This window comes from Balaenoptera ricei, chromosome 3 (assembly GCF_028023285.1).
Source record: "Balaenoptera ricei isolate mBalRic1 chromosome 3, mBalRic1.hap2, whole genome shotgun sequence".
NCBI classification, from domain to species: Eukaryota; Metazoa; Chordata; class Mammalia; order Artiodactyla; family Balaenopteridae; genus Balaenoptera; species Balaenoptera ricei.
Window position 1 is genome coordinate 138858652 of NC_082641.1, and position 18477 is coordinate 138877128.

Genomic DNA, 18477 nt, shown 5'->3' on the forward strand with positions numbered 1-18477 from the left:
AAAATGTGCAGTTTAACAAATTGTTTTATAAAGAACATATGTAACTACCATTCAAGTCAAGATGTAAAATCCCTTACTAATTGTAGTCTTCAACCCTGTCCACCATCCTGACTTTTATGCTTTTGAAATGAATACTTTTTATCATAAAATATATTGAACTTAAAAATTTAGAAAATATGCCTGATTTTTATGGGAAAACTCATATAATTAAAAATATTTTAATGGAGACTTTACTGATAAAAATGCTTATGATAAAATGTGAGTGAAAATAGATTATACAAATGTGTAATATTTTAGCTATATAAAAATTTCATAGAAAATACTGATGTGAAAATCATCAGTGTTAAAATTTATCTCACTCCCCTGTAGATCAAGCTTGTATTGGGTACCTTTTTATGAATAAAGTGACGTGAATGAGATTATTTAATTAGTAAGAAGCAACTGGATTGATAGAAGGGGGAAAAGTCTAAGCAGTTTTGCAAAGTAGAGAAGCCACATAAGGTTCAAGTGCTATAAGATAGCTGGTGTTGTGAGGTTCAGACTGAAGAGATAACAGAAGGTAAATTAAGTGGAAGAACTTCTACTATAAACATACCATGACTGTCAGTGAGATAATGTAAAAGTAATTCTTAGTATTGACAGCCTTGTTAATATTTTAATCTCAACTGTAATTTAAGTGATAGAATAGTGTAGATTTGTACTAGTTTTCTTACTACAATGTGAAGTGTTGGATAATGTTTGTTTTCTAATAGATAAGACCTTTTATGAAAGCACACCTAAATCGAGATAAAGACAAAGAACTTTTAAAATTAACCCAGTACCTCAAGGAAATAGCAAAGTTAGATGACTTTTTGGACCTAAATCACAAATATTGGGAAAGGTAAGTGCTAATTGCTTATTCATTTCTTCTTTATATTAATGAATGAAAAAATTGTCTGGCATCTCTGGTATACACATAACTCTTATTTTTTGTTTAAAATGGGTGAATTCTAAAGCTATTTTCTAATCCAGTGACATCTCCCCTGGAATATTTTTCCCTTTCTCTTAACCTCTAACTTGTCCATAAACCCACATCTCTTAAGATCTTTAATACTTCTCTAGTAGAGAGGATTTGAGAGACTAGTACATGTTTGTGATGCTACCTGTTAATTATTTTGTGACATTAAATGGGTTACTCTTTTATGAATCTGTTCTCATACTGTAAAATAATGTCAGGATAAAATAAAATATACTAAAAAGTTTTCTGTTAAAAATTACAAGTAACCTCTGTGTATCAGAAAAATTAGAAAATTTATTCCTTTAGGGAAACAATTACTTGTGATTATGAAAGATAACCACTGTTACCAGCTTGGTGTCTAGTCTTCTAGTCTTTTTTCTGAGCACAAACATAAGTACAAATCTACATATGGACTGCATATAAACGTCAAGATTTTGAGGCAGGAAAAACCTCTGGAGAAGTGAACAGGATTATTAGGTACTGCAAGTACTTTTTTGGAAGTAGATCTTTGAAGAGCTGACTTCACCAATACAGCAACAAAAGAAACTTCATGTAATATAACACTTTGGCTTTTCAAATTACACTTTTGGCTTTTCAGATCACTCATATACTTATGTACTTATATGCCTACATAATACTTATTTATATACTTCTTATTAGAGTCTCATAATCCTATTAGGAGGGTAAGGCTGGCATTTTTATCCACATTTCCTGTAGATGGTGTAACTAAGTCATAGAGATAGTAAATGCCACAGTGTGAGCAAGTTTTACCATCAAAACTTGTCCAGGTCTCCTGATTTTAAGAACTCTTTCCCCATCCCCATAGCTCTGAGTATAGTAATTCATAAATGTGAGAAATAGAGATGTAAACATTTTAATTTATTGGTAGACTCCTATAAAATAATATGAAGAAAAATTTGCTTGATGAATTAACATCTTTGCATCTTTACAGTCTTGATCAGAGTTCTTTAGCAGCTTTGGCTCACTACCTTTATGCAAGAAGATCTTCAAATGGACTTTGAGTTTTGGGGGGAAATTATAATACTAGTTAATATATTGCTTTCACATTTGGAAGTAAGGCAGTGTGGAGTGATAGCATGTAGCCTCCAGAGCCTTGTTTTCAATCTGAACTCTGCCACTTTCTTGCTGTATGAACTTGGGCAAATTGCTTAACCTCTTTGTGACTGTAAAATAGAAATAAGTTCTCACTGAACACTCACAGAACTGTTGTGAGGACTAAATGAATTAATGCATGTACTTAGAACAGTGCTTGGCACATAAACAACACGTGTTAGCGATTATTAACAGTTATTACTTATCTTGAAAAGTTTTGTTATTAAAATAAACAACTTTCTTTGGGTAGGAGAGTTAGATTGTTAACTTAAATTTAATGTGATACAGCTTAGACATCTTATTTTATTTCTTGCAGGTATCTCTCAAAGAAGCAAGGACAGTAGTTACAAGCTATACTGGCAGTTATTGAAGATACTTGAGATCCATGAACTTCTTTTTGCTTTTATGCTAAAGATCATTATGATAGTGCTGGACACTGCAGCAAATATCAGACTGCTTATACTTGGTCTTCCAGTTTTTTGTAAATTTAATTTTATATTTTTTGAAGATCATAGCAATACGCCAAAAAAAACAAAAAACAAAAAACACCTTTTTCCCCCTGTATGAATATACTGTAACTCTTGAAAAATATTTTCTCCAGCATAGAGTACTAAATTTTATTCCCCACACACACACAAAAAGTGGACAAAAATGTATGCTTAACAATGTCATTTTGTGACTTTGGAAGTATGTCTTGTGTTTTTGTCTCACTGTGTTGTTGTCTAAGCCCAAACCCACCTTGAAACTACTGTTTTTAAAACCAAAAAAAGAAAAGTTTTTAGTAAGGAACCTAGTTTAGTATGCTTAAAACCACCGAGAGTTTTTCTTATTCCTTTGTCATAAACACAATTTCTCTTATTACTCCACTACTTACATCTCTAAATTCTGAGCTGTCTCAGTTTGGTGTGTATGTGTGTCAGTGTTCTTTGAGTAAAACTGGAAAACGTCTGCTCTGATACAGATATGTCATAGTGTGACAAATAGAAAACATGAGATTGAGGAATGAAACTAAGGAACAAGAGTGTGTTTCTTTGTGGTGGCCAAGTAGAAGCACTCCTGCCTAAAACCGTTGTCCTAAAAGAAGTTAAAGGCAGTACATTTTAAAATGGGACTTATCACTGATTCAGTCCTAAAAAGCATGAACAAAAAGTTTTTGTTCTGTTCCAGCTCTGTCTTCTCTAAGTGCAAACACTGTGTTGCAGTGAAAATATCTAGCCATAAGATTTTTAAAAAAATTTATTTGCAATGCTTATGCCTGCAGATACGTAATATGATCACTGTTTTGTGTTGACAGTATTGCTTTATACAGTTCTTCTATTTGAAAGGAATCTGATTCTTTCAAATAAACATGGTATGTATTGTTCTTACGGGGGACTATTTCAGTGGTGTAAATAATAAATTCCTTTTCTTAAAACATCAGTTATCTGCTCTATATTATCCCAAATATTTTGCCTCTTTGTTGAATCATGAAACAAACACTAGGTTCGGGCAGGCATCTCTTGAAAAAAATTAAATGTGTATGGTTTAAAAGTTTGGGAACCCCTAATTAAGATGATTCAATGAAAACATCTTAATTATGAGGCTCAATTTAAATATTTAAGGATCGAATACAATTTTTTAAAGCATTTAATTGGCACATTTTCCCAGTGTGAAAAGTAGTTTATTATTCCAAGGTAAGGCTTTATCTTTTTAAAAAAACTGAACACTTAAAACTATTTATATAGGTTGATGAAGAGCAAACATTTTCTAAATCAGTATAAACTGAACTACAAAAATTAGCAAGCCTCAGGAAGCAAAGCAAAGTAGGTTCTAAAAAAAAATATTTTCTGCCATTAGGTGGTGCCCAAACCAAAGTTTATTAGCTGGTATGCTAAATTAAGCAGTCCTGGGAGAACATTGTCATTGTCAGCTTATTGAAATCACATGTGCTTGTGTGGTTAATTCATAGAGTGTGAGAGTTTTAGTGTGTCTTGTGCGTCTCATAATTTATTGAACAGATCTATCTCTGTATTTCTATGTATGTGGCGTACACAGCAGAACCAGGAGATGACAATTCAGATTCATGTTCTAGTGAAACAGCAAATTAGTTTTATGATATACATGTTCCAGACTTACAAACAATTAGTGCCTAATAAAGTATATTTAATCTAAAAACTGCAGAACATCATTAAATCTTTGATTTAGAAGGCAGTTTGAGACCTGGTAGCCCCTCAGGTCCTTTATGAAAATCAAGTTATTGGATTAATGATACCTGTAGGACTTACTCAGTTTTAAAGGTAAAGAATAGATAAGCAGGTCATTACAGTAAGGAACTGCAACATGATCTTCATTCATAGAAAGGAAAATGGTTGTCTTTTGCGGGGAGGAGGTAGAGCTGTGTGGGAATAGGGGTTGGTAAAGAAGGGTATGCACAACAACAACACATGGGAAAATGCAAATTATATAGGGTATTTCTTGGTTTTTAAATGACAGTTAGTTGCCAAGAATAGTAATAAAATATGTGAATAGTGAATAAACTGGTTGAGGATTTTTCTCATCCCAAGCAATCAACAACTCGAGGAACAAATTGTTAGTTTTCCCTAAAGTATTGATACATCAAAATTTATTAATCTGGGCTTCCCTGGTGGCACAGTGGTTAAGAATCTGCCTGCCAATGCAGGGGACACGGGTTTGAGCCCTGGTCCGGGAAGATCCCACATGCCGCGGAGCAAATAAGCCCGTGCGCCTCAACTACTGAGCCCGTGTGCCAGAAGTACTGAAGCCCATGCACCTAGAGCCCGTGCTCCGCAACAAGAGAAGCCACCGCAGTTAGAAGCCCACGCACCGCAACAAAGAGTAGCCCCTGCGCACTGCAACTAGAGAAAGCCTGCGTGCAGCAACGAAGACCCAATGCAGCCCCAAATAAATAAAACTAAAAAAAAAAAAAAAAAATTATTAATCTTATTAGCTGGAATAGCAGCCCAAGTGGTGTCTCTAGAGATTAAGTGCTTAGATATTTATGTAAGGATATGCTGGTTTTAATTTTATTTTTGGCTGTGTTGGGTCTTCGTTGCTGCACTCAGGCTTTCTCTAGTTGCAGAGAGCGGGGGCTACTCTTGCTTGTGGTGCGTGGGCTTCTCATTGTGGCTTCTCTTGTTGCGGAACATGGGCTCTAGGCGCACGGGCTTTAGTAGTTGTGGTGCACGGGCTTAGTTGCTCCGTGGCATGTGGAATCTTCCCGGCCAGGGCTCAAACCCGTGTCCCCTGCATTGGCAGGTGGATTCTTAACCACTGCGCCACCAGGGAACCCCGATATACTGGTTTTTAGAATTGCTTTGGAAAAACTGTGTGGGTCTGTGTGGGAATGCTAAGTATATAGAGCTTAAGAAGAAATCCTTGAAGATTAGTTGGATAGATTTATCAAAGACTTCTGAGAAACTAATGCATTTTAACAATTGAAACAGAAGTCAGTATCAGGCATCCCGTAGATTTAGAAAAGGGTGTCAATCATTTAATGTCAGCGAGGTTCCATGTAGAACGTAAAATCTTAAAAACCTCCTACGCTAATGATTTTTTAAAACTCTGGATGTAGGCAGGCACTTCTTAAATGCTAGTATAAGGATATTTCCTGATATACAGTGTTACTTTTTTTTTTTTAATTTTATTGATTGATTGATTGATTGATTGATTGATTGATTGATTGCTGGCTGGCTGGCTGGCTGTGTTGGGTCTTCGTTTCTGTGCGAGGGCTTTCTCCAGTTGCGGCGAGCGGGGGCCACTCTTCATCGCGGTGCGCGGGCCTCTCACCATCGCAGCCTCTCTTGTTGCGGAGCACGGGCTCCAGACGCGCAGGCTCAGTAGCTGTGGCTCACGGGCCCAGTTACTCTGCGGCATGTGGGATCCTCCCAGACCAGGGCTCGAACCCGTGTCCCCCGCATTGGCAGGCAGATTCCCAACCACTGCGCCACCAGGGAAGCACCCAGTGTTACTTATTAAAACACTGATTTCCTTCTGAAAAGCTTTAAAAGTTGAACCTATAGTTTGTATTGATATAAACTATGGGAAACCAGTCTTTAAAAATACCAAAAACAAAGATATTTCCATAAGTCAATATTGCCACAACAAACATTAGATTGTGTATAATTTGTGATGCTAAAGGCCAAATTGATGACTTTTCAGGAATATATAGATTATCAAAATGAAGTAATTTTTGATTGAATGCCAATCACTTAATTCTATTTACAGTTCTTTCTTTTCTTTCACTCATTATAATGCCTTTGAGATTTTTTTTTTATTTGAAGTAGAGTTGCTGTACAATATTTTATGAGTTACAGGTATACAATATAGTGATTCACAATTTTTAAAGGTTATACCCCATTTATAGTTATGAAATATTGGCTGTATTCCCTGTGTTGTATAATATATCCTTGTAGCTTATTTTATACCTAATTGTTTGTAACTCTTACTCCCCTACCCTTATATTGCCCTCCCCACTTCCCTCTCCCTACTGGTAACCACTAGTTTGTTCTCTGTATCTCTGAGTCTGCTTTTTTTGTTGTTATATTTACTAATTTGTTGTATTTCTTAGCTTACACATATGTGATATCATAAACTATTTGTGTTTTTCTGTCTGACTTGTTTCACTTAGCATAATGCCCTCCAAGCCCATCCATGTCGTTGCAAATGGCAAAATTTCCTTCTTTTTAATGACTGAGTAGTATTGCATTGTATATCCATTCATCATTCATTGTATGTTCCATCTTTACCCATTCATCTGTTGATGGACACTTAGGTTGCTTCGAAAAGATACGTGCACCCCAGTGTTCATAGTTGCATTATTTACTATTCCCAGTTCTTAATTACCTGGAGTACTTTAGATTGCTATCACTTCTTGTTGTATAATTTGTAAGGAGAACAGTGATGATTTCCCAGATGAGGCCTTAAGAAGAAAGGGCAAGTGATTTGTCAGAAAAACACTTGGGGAGAATCCCTCCTTACGAGTGGTGGTACCTTGGGTAAGTGTCTCTAACTCTTTGAACTTTTCCTTCTTCACAAAAGTGCTAATGATATAACCCATAGGCTGTTGCAAAGGTCAAATGAGACAGTGTGTAAGCACTTTGAAGCAGCAAAGGCTTGTGTGAATTAGATGTTATTAAAAGTAGTTCAGAGCATGTGGCTATGATTGAACTATATCATTGAAATTATAATTAACAGGAGTGTAGTATTAAAAGGAAAACTTTTCTTAAGTATATTTTTTACAAATATTACCTTGGCTTTCTAAGAGTTCTAAACAATCAAGGAAAGTAGAATGAGGAAACTCTTCTTATGATCTAGATGTTTTTGTAAATATCCAAATGCTTTTAAGTCTGCAAATGCCACTTAATAATGGTCTGGATGGAAGATCTGCTGCCACCCCACCCCCCCATAGGGGTGTATATGTTTGAAAATTTCACAGTGTTATAATACATCTTGTATAGTGGAATATTAACATTATTTTAATCTGTTCACTGAACATTATTTTAATCTGTTCACTGAAATTAGAAGCTTGCTAATTTTGCCATGCCATGTAAAAAATAACAAATCGTTCCAAAGCAATGAATTTTCTAAAACATCTTCTTTTCTTAGAAAGATACACTATGGTAGATACTAGTGTTTTCCCCGACAGTCTTGGCAGAATAAACTGTCTATGCAGGAACCAGGCAATCAACGTTTAACTTGTATTTGTTAGTACCTACTGTGTGTTTCAGACATGTTCTTCAGAGGTAAGCACCAAGATTCTCTACCCTCAAAGAGTGTATATTCCAGTATGGAAAACAATGAAAAAAAATTTTTTTTAAAGAGTAAGAAGTGCTATAAATAGTAATATGATAGAAAGTGTGTGGGGTGGTGGAGTTGTAGAGTGGTGATTGACAATAGCGTGGGCTAACGTGGGACAACCTGAACGGTAAGAGGCATCACTCAGGATATGATGAAGAAGAGTATTGGACAAAGCTAAGAGCAAGTGCGAGACCTTAAGGCAGGAACAAGATGGGCAGATTCAGGGACTAGTGGAAGGCAAGCGGTAATGAGAGCTGAGAATGGAGAGGGAGGCAGAGCCCATGGGATAGGTAGGATTCTGTAGGTCATTGTAAGTAACCTGGTGAATTCTGAGTGACTATTCTAAGTGAAATGGGAACAAGTGAAAGGTTTTAAGGGAATGACAATTTTTAAACAATCTGAGATATAATTTACATACTCTTAAGATTCACCCATTTGAATTCAATGTGCAATTCAGTGGTTTCTAACATTTATGGAGTTGTGCAACAATCACCACGATCTAATTTTAGAACCTGATTTGTTGTTTAAAAGATCATCCTGGCTCTTGTGTGGAGAATGGATTATACAGGGGTGAAAGTATTAAGGACAAGATCAGGAGGCTACTGATGTTACCCAGGTGAGAGATTTTCAAAGTGACCGAAGGAAAGTTGGCATTTTTTCACTCCTTCATTGCCTCACTTCCCAACTACCTATTGAGCCCCTGTATTGTGCTGGGCCCAATGCCAGGAACCAGGTCTCCAGTGATGAAGATGATGTTAGCCGTGATCCCTCCCGCCCTGTGGAGCACGCAGCAGTGCATGGACTGTGTGTCTCCTCGCAGGTTTGATGAGGCTGCTGATCTCACCACACTTGCAGGGAGAGTCTCTGAGTCCAGCCTGCTGAAACAGACTTGTCTTATGGGACATGAGGTAATCACGGCAGTGACACCCCACCACGTTTGCCATGTTCTGTTAGAGTCAAGTGACAGGTCCCTCCCACACTCAGGGGAGGAGATTACACAAATGTGTGAACACCAGGAGGTAGAATCATTGAGTTATTTTATGGTCTCTCTGCCACAGTCCCTGAGCCTAATCTGTAAAGTTGGTATAAAAATAACCTATTTCACAGGGTGGTTATGTGGATTCAAAATGAGGTAACATATAGCAAACTCAGCCTCTGGGCTTCACCACTTGCTAAGAGATTTCATTTGAAGAATAGAGAACTCACATATCAAAGTCAACATATAAAGAGCCTTTCTCACTTCACCCGCCACCCACAGTGAAAAAGCCCTCTGTGCTGTCCAGAAGTGGACCCAGGATGGAGTGTCCAGCATGAGTGTGAGTGGCCTGTGACAGTGTCGGGAGAGTGCTCAGCAAGATAGATCAGAGGCCCCTTCTGTTTCTCTGGGGAGTCGCAGCGAGAACATCCCCTTCTAGCCATTTCATACACAGGCAGCCAAGAAAATCATTTACAGAGTATTTTGCTTTCGTGCTCAATATACTGCCACTTCTTCCCAGTATCTAATGGAGTTACAGTGTGTGCCCTAAATCTGTGGCTGACTTCTGCCAGATATTTCCTTAACTCCCAATCCCTGGAACCCCTTCTTCCAGCCTTCTGGGGGCTCATCTCCTGCAAACTGATTCAGAGGTGCTGCGTTACGATCAGATCTTTCAGAACATGCACTTCTATAAAGTTTTTGAAGTTTTAGTCAAAGCAAAAACAGAAAAAATAAGCCAGAACTTATTCCCCTCTACTGAGGGGATTAATGAAGGAACACTTAAGCACTATTGTACATATCACTCAACTTTAAAAGACATTTTTTTGGTCTGTTTTTTTTTTGTTGTTTTTTTTCCCCTTGACAGTGAGAGTGCGAAGTCCTAACCACTGGACTTCCAGGGAATTCCCAAGACATATTTTTTTTTAAAAAGAATATGAGACTGTTAATATTCTTTCTTTTCCCCTAAATGGTTCTTTGCTCAGAGAGGAATGGATATGCATCATTGTTTTGGAGGATTTGTTTAGTTAACGTTAGACCTAGTGGTTAATGTTTTTTTTTTTTTTTTTGGCCTCGAGGCTTGTTGGATCTTAGTTCCCGGACCAGGGATTGAACCCGGGCCACGGCAGTGAAAGCGCTGAGTCCTAACCACTGGACCACCAGGGAATTCCCTAGACCTAGTAGTTTAAAAGATCTTTAATAGCTATGCATGATTATTTTTGTTTTTAAGGGCTGTTTTATTTAGGAAATAAATATAATTTTTAAAGATTACACAAAATCTCACCACCTAAACATAGCCACGATTAACACTGTGATGTACTTCCAAGCTTTTCTCTATGTTCATGTGTACTGGTGAAATACATGTACAAGAATGGCAAGATATGCCTCAGTGGCTCTCTGTGCTTGAATTAGCCCATGTGGTTATTTTCAGATCCATATAGTTAGAAAGCCTCTGGAAGCAGAGACCATATTTCTTTTTCTTTTGAATTCTTTCCAGGTACATAGTAGGCATCTGAACTTGGTGGATATATGACAAATGTGAGTTAAACTAATGAATGTGTAAACAAGCCATAAACTATGCACTTACATAATGTCATTATTTTAAACATTTGCTTCTTTAAATGCTTCCAACTGTAACGAGACTCATGACAATACAAGATATGTATTATTTCCCTTTTCTTTTTGCATCCCTGCATATTGATTTTTTCCATCTACCTTTATAGGAGGATATATTGATATAAGGAAAATATTTTCATGAAAGCTTATTGTAAAGAAGAAATTTGTAAGTTCTAGTTACTGATGTGATGTTGGATGGTTGAACTGCTATAGTTTTATGGCTCATGATATACGAGAGAGAGTTTCATTTGTTTCTTAGGTACATTGTTTAGTATAGTAGTAAACTGATTCATGTAGTTTACAAATGCTTTCACCAGACAATAATAGAAGTGCACAGTACCATATCTAAATGCCATAATCCTTTCTCATAAGTTGATATTCTTAGGGAATTCTGGGAGCTCAAGACTAGATGATTGTTCTGATTAACAGGACACTGATAGGTATCATACTAATGCCACTGAGCAGCAAATCATCAAAAGCAAAGTGCTACAATATGCCTGCTGCCGTCCAGTTCACTGAGTAACTAAGCATCCCCACATCCAGCCCCACTGTGGGGCCAAGGGAATGTGCATGGGAGCCCACATCTCTAGGAAGTCCTTCCAGGGCCACTAATCACTGACACTTATCAAACAGGGCCCAAGATGGGCCCGTATTATCATTGCTCCATCACGCAGCTGTAGCCTGCATGAGAAGGTAGTGAGGTCTGCTAGGTGATCCAAGACAGGGAAGGTCCTTTGGTCTGAGTGATTAGAGGAACTCAGCTGAGTCATGTTTTGGAGTGCAGGCTTGGATCTGAAACAACTTTTTTTTTTTCCCCTTGTTGGTTATATATTTTATTTATTTATTTATTTTTAAAGATTACATTTTTTTTTTCTCATGGAAGACAAAGGTGACCTTTATTCAAATGGTGAAGAAGAATGACTTCTAGATGATGTCCAAAGGTGATACAACTTTTTTTAACATCTTTATTGGAGTATAATTGCTTTACAATGTTGTGTTAGTTTCTGCTGTATAACAAAGTGAATCAGCTATACGTATACATATATCCCCATATCCCCTCCCTCTGGCGTCTCCCTCCCGCCCTCCCTATCCCACCCCTCTAGGTGGTCACAAAGCACTGAGCTGATCTCCCTGTGCTATGCGGCTGCTTCCCACCAGCTATCTATTTTACATTTGGTAGTGTATATATGTCCATGCCACTCTCTCACTTCATCCCAGCTTACCCTTCCCCCTCCCCGTGTCCTCAAGTCCATTCTCTTCGTCTGCGTCTTTATTCCTGTCCTGCCCCTAGGTTCTTCAGAACCTTTTTTTTTTTTAAATTCCATATATATGTGTTAGCATATGGTATTTATTTTTCTCTTTCTTACTTACTTCACTCTGTATGACAGACTCTAGGTCTATCCACCTTACTACAAATAACTCAATTTCGTTTCTTTTTATGGCTGAGTAATATTCCATTGTATATATGTGCCACATCTTCTTTATCCATTCATCTGTCACTGGACACTTAGGTTGCTTCCATGTCCTGGCTATTGTAAAGAGAGCTGCAATGAACATTATGGTACATGACTCTTTTTGAATTATGGTTTTCTCAGGGTATATGCCCAGTTGTGGGGTTTCTGGGTCGTATGTATGGTAGTTCTATGTTTAGTTTTTTCAGGAACCTCCATACTGTTCTCCATAGTGGCTGTATCAATTTACATTCCCACCAACAGTGCAAGAGGGTTCCCTTTTCTCCACACCCTCTCTAGCATTTGTTGTTTGTAGATTTTCTGATGATCCCCATTCTTGGATCTGAAACAATCTTGAAAGCACCACGTAGATGCAGCGGGGCAGGGCTTGGCCCTGACGAACAGGGGAGTCGACAGACCCAGGTAGGATATCTAGTCCCACAACTTATGTGGGGTCTAAGGTAAGAAACGTAACCTCTCTGTATTTATTTCCTATTGCTGCATAACAAATTACTGCAAACTTAGTGGCTTAAAACCACACACGTTTAATCCCTCATGATGTTAGGAGTCTGAGCGTGGCTTAGTTGAATCCTCTCTGTTCAGGGTCTCACGAAGCTGCCACAAGGTATCTGACAGGCTGGATTTTATTTGGAAGCTGTACTGGGGAAGAATCTGCTTCCAAATTCATTCAGGTTGTTGTCAGAATTCATTTCCTTGAGGCTGTATGACTGAATATATGACTGAAGTCCCCCACTTTTTGGTGCTTGTCAACTGCCCTCAGGTTCTAGAGGCTTCCCGAAATTCTTTGCCACATGAGCTTCTCCCATATGGCTGCTTACCTCATCAAACCTGCAGGGAGAGTCTCTGAGTGCAGCCTGCTAAAACAGATTTGTCTTATGTGACATGAGGTAATCACGGCAGTGACACCCCACCACATTTGCCATGTTCTGTTAGAGCCAAGTGACAGGTCCCTCCCACACTCAGGGGAGGAGATTACACAAATGTGTGAACACCAGGAGGTAGAATCATTGAGTTATTTTATGGTCTCTCTGCCACAGTCCCTGAGCCTAATCTGTAAAGTTGGTATAAAAATAAGGGTGGTTATGTGGATTCAAAATAAGATAACATATAGCAAGTGTTTGCATGGGTGCCTGACACATAGTAAGCATTCAGTAAATGTCAGTGATGATGATGGTGACAATCATTGGTGATAACCAATGGCTATCCTGACAAATGCTTACAATCTTCCTCAATCATGGGGACCCTTGTAAGAACTCATGAGAGTATACAGAATTTCAAGTTTTGAATTTGTGTTTTTCAAAGGAGAGCGTCAAGTCAGTTGTCTATGTGATATGGGGAGGATGGTGATGGCATTGATTATCTATCTAAGGCAGTACAAAATTCAGGAATAATATCTAACTTGACTTTGAAATAAACTTTAAGATTTTTTTTTTCTTTCTGATTATTTTTGCTTAGGCAAATTATTCCATATTACAGAGGAAGTCTAATTACTCTAATTTACTTAACTCCTTCCCTATTGATGGACATTTAATTTGAATCTATATTATTACCAACAGTGCTGCAATCAACAGCCTTCTATGTATATTCTGTACATTTGTGTGTTCCTGTAGGAAAAAGTTATTCAACCATTAACTGACAGCTTATTATGTATCATATCGGACATTGTGCTAAGTGCTGAGTAAATAAGACAGATATGCTACCTTCCCTCATGGTCCTCATAGTCAATGAAAGATTACAGGCATTAAACAAATAATTCCAAGTATGGGGTGTGTGTTATAGGAGGACCTAATATAGTAGGGAGGAGGGTGAGTATGTTGCAGGACAAGGGGGAGCGAGAGAATGGTCATGTCCCTTGTCTTGGGCGAGTCCCTAGAATGGGTGCCATGTGAGGGTCCTTGGCTTTGCCCAGGAAAGAATTCAAGAGCACGCCAAAGCAAAGTGGAAGCAAGTTTATTTAGAGAGATACACATTCCATAGGTAGAATGTGGTCTGTCTCAGAAAGCGAGAGCAGCCCTGGGATATGGGGTTGTTAGTTTTTATGAGCTGGTTAATTTCATATGCTAACGAGAGAGGAATATCCTAATTATTTGAGGGAAGGGGTAGGGATTTCCAGGAATTGGGCCACTGCCCACTTTTTGGCCTTTTATGGTCAGCCTCAGAACTGTCATGACTCTGGTGGGTGTGTCATTTAGCATGCTAATGTATTACAATGAGCATATAATGAGGCTCAAAGTCTACTGGAAGTCACATCTTCTGCCGTCTTGGGCCTAGTTGGTTCTAACCAGTTTTTGTTGTATCCTGTTTTTCTTAATAGCTCTGTCGTTCTTTTAATGGTTGCACCCTTCTCCCTTCCTTCCCCTCTCAAGGTGAGGTCAGATGCAAGGACAGGAAGGTAGCCAAATTTGGAGGGGCCAGTGAAAACAGATAGGCCATCTCCAGAAAAGGGATAAAATCTTGTGACCCAGGGAATAAGGATTTTGACAACATTCCTGGGGCATGGGATTAAGATGGGGAGGGGTCTGGTCTTTGGTTGTCACTTAGCCACACTGGTATCTGCTAAAGTCTCTGAAATCTACTCTGGACCTTGGTCACTGGTCCACATGGGTCATTGCTACCTCAACCCTTGTTCCAAGTCAGGTCCAGGGATGTTCCTTGTTATGCTCCGTATTTCTGCTGAATGCACAGAATTCCTGCGTTTCCTCAGCCTTGAATCACTTTGTGAAGCTAAAACCCTGTGCTACCCCAGAGCCACTCTCAGCAGACTTCATAATGTCAGCCTTCTCCCTTCACAGAAGAGGAAGCTGAGCCAAGGGAAGACTCTGGGAGGCTGTCTAGGTTCTCTCTGCCTAGGCACACCACATGGACATTTCTTCTCTGAGATCATGGTACCCCTAGTGGGCACTACCTGAGAAGTGAGGCATGCATTCACTTTGCTCTCTGATCTCATGAACCTTCATGGAGTTCTCCATGTTCCCCTCCTGGGCTCATTTTTCCTCATACACTCCCTCTTCCTCAATTCCAAAGAACCTAATCTTCTTGGGAGGAAGCTTTGATCTAATTCATCACCTATGTTCCCAAGTTTGTTGCATGGCTTTTGAGATTCAAAAGCCCAAAGCCAGTTACTTTGTTCTCTGCTCTTCTCTGAGGTATCCATTCCCCAAGGCAATGAATGGCTGAATGAGGGAGAAGAGCAAGAAGTGCAAAGAAATACCGGGGCGGTGGGGCGGGGGGGATGTTTAATATTTCAAATTTATCAATCCATCATAAACGGTATGTTGCTTCCGGTAGCCATGCAATAAATATGTGTGTATTTGAATCTGTTGAAGGATCAAACAGTTTTCAGAGGGACTTTCTTGATGCCTTCAAATCAGGCTGTTAGGGAATGTTTTCCTTGGGAAAAGATGATTTATGAGTGGCAATCACTGATAAAGCAAATTTTGTTTTATACTCACTTTCCTTGGATGCATCCAAGCCCTAAAGCAAGAATTACTTAAGTTTAAAATTAGGTACATGAATATTCATAGCAGCATTACTCATAAATAGCCAAAAAGTGGAAACAACTCAAATGTCCATCAGCTGATGAATAGATAAACATAATGTGACATATCAGTGCAATTCAATAAAAAGAATCCATACTGATACATGATATAACATGTTTGAGCCTTGAAAACATTATGCTAAGGAAAAGAAGGAAGTCACAAAAACTGCTTATCATATAATTCCATTTATATGAAATAGAATAAGCAAACCCACAGAGGCAGAAAGTAGATTAGTAGTTGCCTAGGGCTGCCAGGGGAGGAGAGAAATGGGATTGGGGCTGATGGCTAAGCGGTGCTGGGTTTCTTTCTGGAGTATTGGAAATATTCTAAAATTGATTATGGTGATGGATGCATAACTCTGTGAATATGCTAAAAGCCATTGAATTGTATGCTTTAAGTGGTCAGTTACATAGTGTGTAAATTATACCCCTTATAGCTGTTAAAAAAAAAACCTTGATATTTAAATTGTAGTAGCTTCAGTTTATAGAGTTAGAAAAGTGAAGCCTAATATGAGAGTTTGTTTCTATGTATTTGAATAACTTTTTCATTATTTAAAAGTGAAATGTTTTCTTTTTTGTAGATCTAGGGCTGAACGTAAACTCACAAATTCCTTATTGGTATATATTAGCCTTTTGGGGGCCAGTACTCAGTATTTCTCTTACCCAATGAAGTTTTATTACCGAACACTAGTTTGTGTGCCTGACACACAGTGAGGCCAAACAAACTGAAATGCCAGAGTTTGGGGCAGAGAAAGTGTTACTGAGTCCAAGTTCACTCTGGTCACCACACGACAGACCAATAAATCCGGAGACGAGGTGTTGAGGCAAGGCATAGCGACTTTATTCAGAAAGCTGGCAGACCGAGAAGATGGTAGATTAGTGTACCCAAAAAACCATCTTATTGGGGTCTGGATGCCCCTTTCTTTTATAGAACAGAGAGGGGGAGGAGGTGAGGAAGTAAAGTAAGAAGGCCATTTATCTTGCAAAATATCTCCTCACTTGGCCCTCATTGGGGAGGGGATGTATTAATTTCTTCTTTTCTGCAGCCATTCACAGGTGGGCAGGGTCAGAATGTCTCTCTGTGAGCTGAACAAAGGCCTTTTAGTTTAACAGTCAGGCAGAGGGGCAGGGTTCCCTGTGGCAGGCCATTATGTATGCTTATGGCTATAGACAGTGATTATAATAAAAAGCAACGAAAAGCAAAGGTTAAAGTAAAAGAAACAGAACCAACAAGGAGTCAGAATTTGCTCTTCCCTGTTACAAAAGGTTTATTGCAGGGCCAAGCAAGGAGAACCAGTGGCTCACACTCAAAAAACCCAAACTCCCCAATGGTTTTCAGGGAGAAGATTTTTTTTTTTTAAAGAATTTATTTATTTACTTATTTACTTATTGGCTGCGTTGGGTCTTTGTTGCTGCGCGCGGGCTTTCTCTAGTTGCAGCGAGCAGGGGCTACTCTTCGTTGCGGTGCACGGGCCTCTCATTGCAGTGGCCTCTGTTGTTGCAGAGCACACACTCCAGGCACACGGGCTTCAGTAGTTGTGGCACGTGGGCTCAGTAGTTGCGGCTCACGGCCTCCAGAGCGCAGGCTCAGTAGTTGTGGCGCACGGGCCCAGCCGCTCCGCGGCATGTGGGATCTTCCCGGACCAGGGCTCGAACTCGTGTTCCCTGCATTGGCAGGCGGACTCTTAACCACTGCACCACCAGGGAAGCCCTCAGGGAGAAGATTTTATAGGCAAAATTTGGGGTGAGGGCTGGAGGGTGTGTAACTGTGTTCTGATTGGTTGCTGGTGAGGTAATAGGGGGTGTTCCAGGATTGTCAATCATCAGCTTTCTGGTTTCAACCAGTCTGGAGTCTCAGCATGTATAGTTACCATCTTCCACCAGGGTGGAGGCCTTAGTTCCTGCAGAAGAATTTAAAGATATTTTTATGTATATCCCTTGAGGAGGAACCAGGACCCTGCCTTAACAGCTGCATTACTGTTTCTTGATTGCACCTCCTTTGTTTCTGCATTCCCTCACTTTCCCGATTAGCAACTGTTTGAATCTGCTTTTTGGAACTAAGGGAAAGTCTAGGAGGCTGTAATGAAGCCTATTTCCTACAAACGAGAAATGGAGGACACAGAAAGGATTTGTACCTGGGAAGGTCCCACAGGGTCCTGCTCGGTTTCAGTTTCAAAATTTACAAAATTGAAATTACTCAGATTTAATTTTCAGAATTTATTTATGTACAGAAAATATACAAAGCAAAAGCATTTGAAGGCAGGTAGTGAATTTTTCTGAAAAGTGATACAACATTTGCAGTTTTCATGTCATGATCCAGTTAAATCCATTTTGTTTTATTACTGAACCAAATTTAGGTCTGCTTGCTTGCTCAGTAAAGCCAATCTACTGACACCAGGTTGTGTGAAGGAAAGTGCTGTGGTTATTGCAGGGTGCCAAGCAAGGAGTCCAGGGCAACTAGTGATCTAAACTCCTCAATGGGTTTCAGCAAAGCATTTTTAAAGGCAGGGTGAAGGAGGGGTGTCCCAGGGTATGCGATCAGCTTGTACACAATTCTCTGACTGGTTGATGGTGAGGTAACAGGGTGGTGTCACAGGGGTTAACATTATCAATCCTTAGGCTCCAGTAGGTCTGGGGGCTACGTGTTCATGGTCATCAAGTAGTTAATTTCTTTCATTTGGTGGGGTTTTAACATCTGTAAAACAACTCAGTGAATATGATAGGGACAGAGTAAAGGGAAAAAGTAGGTGATTAAATAGTTAATCCCACTAAGGGATTGTAATTAAAGAAAAAAGTATGGGAGACCCCTGTAAATTAATGATTACTGAAAAAAGCTTAACCACAAAACCAAGCAGTCTTGCTTAGCAACAAAATCATGCAACAGAAGCATGAGAAATGCCCCAAAAGAATAAAACAATGGTGGCATGAGACCCACATCCTGCCCAGTGAGCTAGTAAGTTAACGATTCCTA

The 18477-nt window shown here is 39.1% G+C and overlaps 1 protein-coding gene across 2 annotated transcripts in view; it reads left to right on the plus strand.

The window, feature by feature from the left end:
• The window catches only part of UBLCP1 (ubiquitin like domain containing CTD phosphatase 1), a 36025-nt gene that overhangs the window by 16509 nt on the left and 1039 nt on the right, over positions 1-18477 (plus strand). Inside the window, exons 10-11 of one of the 2 annotated variants that reach the window (XM_059917609.1) lie at positions 753-880; positions 2427-4717. In XM_059917609.1, the coding sequence (XP_059773592.1) occupies positions 753-880; positions 2427-2454 (156 nt within the window). In that variant the 3' untranslated portion in view covers positions 2455-4717. Of the gene's footprint in view, positions 1-752; positions 881-2426; positions 4718-18477 lie in introns of those variants that run through there. The other variant, XM_059917610.1, reaches the window with a different exon arrangement.